This window comes from Vanessa atalanta, chromosome 19 (assembly GCF_905147765.1).
Source record: "Vanessa atalanta chromosome 19, ilVanAtal1.2, whole genome shotgun sequence".
Classification (NCBI taxonomy): Eukaryota; Metazoa; Arthropoda; class Insecta; order Lepidoptera; family Nymphalidae; genus Vanessa; species Vanessa atalanta.
Window position 1 is genome coordinate 6,111,950 of NC_061889.1, and position 3,269 is coordinate 6,115,218.

The following is a 3,269-nucleotide window of genomic DNA, read 5'->3' on the forward strand; positions in this document are numbered from 1 at the left end:
TTTACTATTGGGTGCCACCGTTTTCAATTAAGTTATGGGGTCAGTTTTTATGAAAAATAATTAAAATAATATTTAAAAATATAATATCTATTCAGTATTATATAATGTATCATTTTTATCACTTTGCAGCTACATCATGTACTTACTTTGATTAAACTTCTTGTAGTTGTTAAAAAGAATGACTTATTTTTAAAAAATATTTTTATATATTTTTCATATAACAATAATTAATGTAATAAATATTGTGTAGCGCCACTTATTAAAACTGGTTGATGAAAAAATACATTTTAATACAACAAAAACATATTTTGCATCCAAATGTATTAATTTTTTTTTAATTTTATACTCCTCATTCGCGAATGCCTTGTATTGTACTACATTCTATGACTAACTATGTATTGACTTTTGTAACTGTCATTTAATTTGCGAGTTTGAGGTCTTACCGTAGCGTCAAATTTTATTGTTTTGATATTTTCTGTAATCCTAAAAAAACTGTAAGGCTGCTTTATTTTTAATCATGGAAGTTAAAGAATGCAACGATTTGACTGAAGAAGTAAGTTTTTACTAATAGGGATATGTTTAATAAGTTGTTATTGATTGTTATTTCATTTAACTGACATGACGTGTTTCAGAATCAATTTATTGTAGACGATGTGAGTAAAATTATAAAAGAAGCAATCGAAAACTCTATCGGAGGCACGGCTTATCAACATAACAAAGTTAATCAGTGGACCTCCGCTGTTGTGGAGTCTTGCTTAAGTCAGCTTACAAAACTACAAAAACCTTATAAGTATATAGGTAAGTTATAACAATCAATTACTTTAAATAAGAAACAATTCGATACTTAAAATATCGTAAAGCTTCCACACATATATCAAATTAAAAGTAAAATTTTTGGATAAACATCTTTTGTAAAAAGGAATGACCTTTCTAGAACTGTCAAGTTTTAATTTGTGTGCTTGTTTTTTAATTTAACAAGTGAATAAAAAAAAGAAAGTTTAATTAACTATTTGTATGTTATTTAAATAATCATTTTTTACAGTAACTTGCACAATTATGCAGAAGAATGGAGCTGGTTTACATACAGCATCATCATGTTTTTGGGATAACAATACTGATGGCTCATGCACAGTGCGTTGGGAAAACAAAACTATGTATTGTATTGTTTCAGTTTTCGGCCTTGGAATATAATATAAAATAAAAAAAAACAAATATTGATCTATTAACAAACTGTCTAAGCACATATATTATGCAAATTACAAAAGTTTCAAGTGAAAGTCCTGCTTCAGAATAGAGTATTATTTTACTTTTATACTAAACAATATGTATATTTTTTGCACCCAAGTAAAGAACCTATATAGATTATATAAGGTTTTCTCACTGTGGCTCGATTGTACTTTTAACTCTTCTAGAAAAAACTTGAATAAAAATTGAGAAATCATAAAAATATTGCTCTACTCCTTATAAAATACTTAAATAAAATTAGAACCTTGCTTCAACAATGGAAATTAAGTATAATAGTCATTACTTAATTTTAAGTAAGTAGGATATATTTTCTTACACAATAAATATTACTGGAAAAATGGGTTAGTTTAATTAAAAAAAAAAAAACAATTATAAAACTTTTCCTTAATCTCTTGAAATAGATAAATATAAAAATGTATCTTTGTTAAATTTAGTGCAACAATGTATTATCGATAGATTAGTACTTAGTACTTAAAGGTAATATGTTCCTGCACTTAGAAAAATAATGCTTACAATATGTTTTGTGATTACCCTCAACTTCTCTTTGACATATTAAAATAAAATAATTAACCACACTTACCTTTGTTTTATTACAATCTGGACTAAAAACAATGTTAAAAGTTGTGTTTTTCCTCGAAACTTATCAGCATTGTTGATGAAGATAACAGCATGGTTAAATTCATAAAATCTTTACTTGTGTAAGGCTAGGTGTACTAGCATTATAACATTTGTATAAGTATTATGTGTATATTAGCAAGTGTAGATTTTGTTGCCTGGTTTGGAACCTATTAAAAGTTTTAGGATGTTTGAAAGTTATCGCCTTAACTTAAAAAACATGTGATGTCTCTAGTCTTAATAGATTACTAAGATTGATGTGAGAGTGCATGTGTGTGTTAACACATGTGCAAAACAATATTTCATACACAGATGTCATATTTGAAAGTGGTTGTACTAGACGAAATTTGGTCAAAAGAGCATTAACTACTTCTTTTATAGCCAAGGAACTCAATTTACTAAAATGTGAGTGTCTTATCAACCAAAGTTTAAAATAAAAAAAAACTACAATTTAGCAAGAGAATATTGTATTTATTATAATTATAGCTGGCACTAAACAACTAGATATATTTGTAAAAAATTGTTTTGTTTTGTAGTCAATCTTAACTAAGTATTCTGAGTTCAAATCCAGGGCAAGAAGGACTGAATTAATGTCCTTAATGCATATTTATAATTTATCTCGTGTTCTGTTGTGAAGGAAAACATCGTGAATCTGGCAAGTGTATCCACCATTAATGTGGGGTTATTAGTGTAGTGTGGTAGAGTAAGCTCTAAACCTTCTCCTCAAAAGGAAACAGAGGCTTTGGTTCAGCCGTGGTATGTTAACCGGCTGTTAGTTTACTTTTTGTTTTGTTTATATAAAGTTAAATTTATGCATTTGGTAATTTTATTTCTCAAACCTTAAAAGTAATGTTTTGTCTATTCTTTAAAATTCAATTACTGACACCATGATATTTATTGATACCAAATGAAATAACAACCTTATGAGGTCCATCTCTTACCTACTTATAACAAATTTATTATAGCAATTTACTTACAGCATTAAAAATCTGTACAGCTGCAATGCAGTGTCTCATATTACATGAAACACATGAGATTAAGTATTTTAAACTCCCACAATAAAGTAAAAGTGTCTGAATAATATTTTAAGAAAACAATTCTCTCTAGAGCTGCTACCTTCAATCCAGTCAAAATATTATTTGTTCCTTTTTTCATATGAGAGGCTATTTTCAAAGTTTCGCGGGCGTATAAGTGCCGCGAGATATATTTATATCACGTGATCGTCATCGATCCAATGGTTGAGCGCGTCTCGGGTCCATTCAACTCGGTTTCGGGCAGAGCCGGGGAGGGACACTTCACAACACCGATTCTATTCATACATAGGAAATATTTATATATTTCTATCCCTCTCACTCGTATTGAGAAATAATTAAATGAATGGTGAACGAGCGAAATGGAATACGTTCGAG

At 28.7% G+C, this 3,269-nt stretch overlaps 1 protein-coding gene across 1 annotated transcript; it reads left to right on the forward strand.

Moving 5' to 3' along the window:
- The first annotated feature begins 398 nt into the window (after positions 1-398).
- LOC125071353 (dynein light chain Tctex-type) lies at positions 399-1,820 on the forward strand. Its single transcript, XM_047681562.1, has 3 exons — positions 399-553; positions 633-798; positions 1,043-1,820. Exons 1-3 carry the CDS (start codon positions 518-520, stop codon positions 1,189-1,191), a joined length of 351 nt encoding a protein of 116 aa, XP_047537518.1. The 5' UTR covers positions 399-517; the 3' UTR covers positions 1,192-1,820.
- The last annotated feature ends 1,449 nt before the right edge of the window (positions 1,821-3,269 follow it).

Bases quoted from the DNA above. Each gene is read 5' to 3' on its own strand.
- LOC125071353 (XM_047681562.1), top strand. From the start codon at position 518: ATGGAAGTTAAAGAATGCAACGATTTGACTGAAGAA. The intron at 554-632 runs GTAAGTTTTTAC...GACGTGTTTCAG, and splicing joins GCAACGATTTGACTGAAGAA to AATCAATTTATTGTAGACGA. The intron at 799-1,042 runs GTAAGTTATAAC...CATTTTTTACAG, and splicing joins AAAACCTTATAAGTATATAG to TAACTTGCACAATTATGCAG.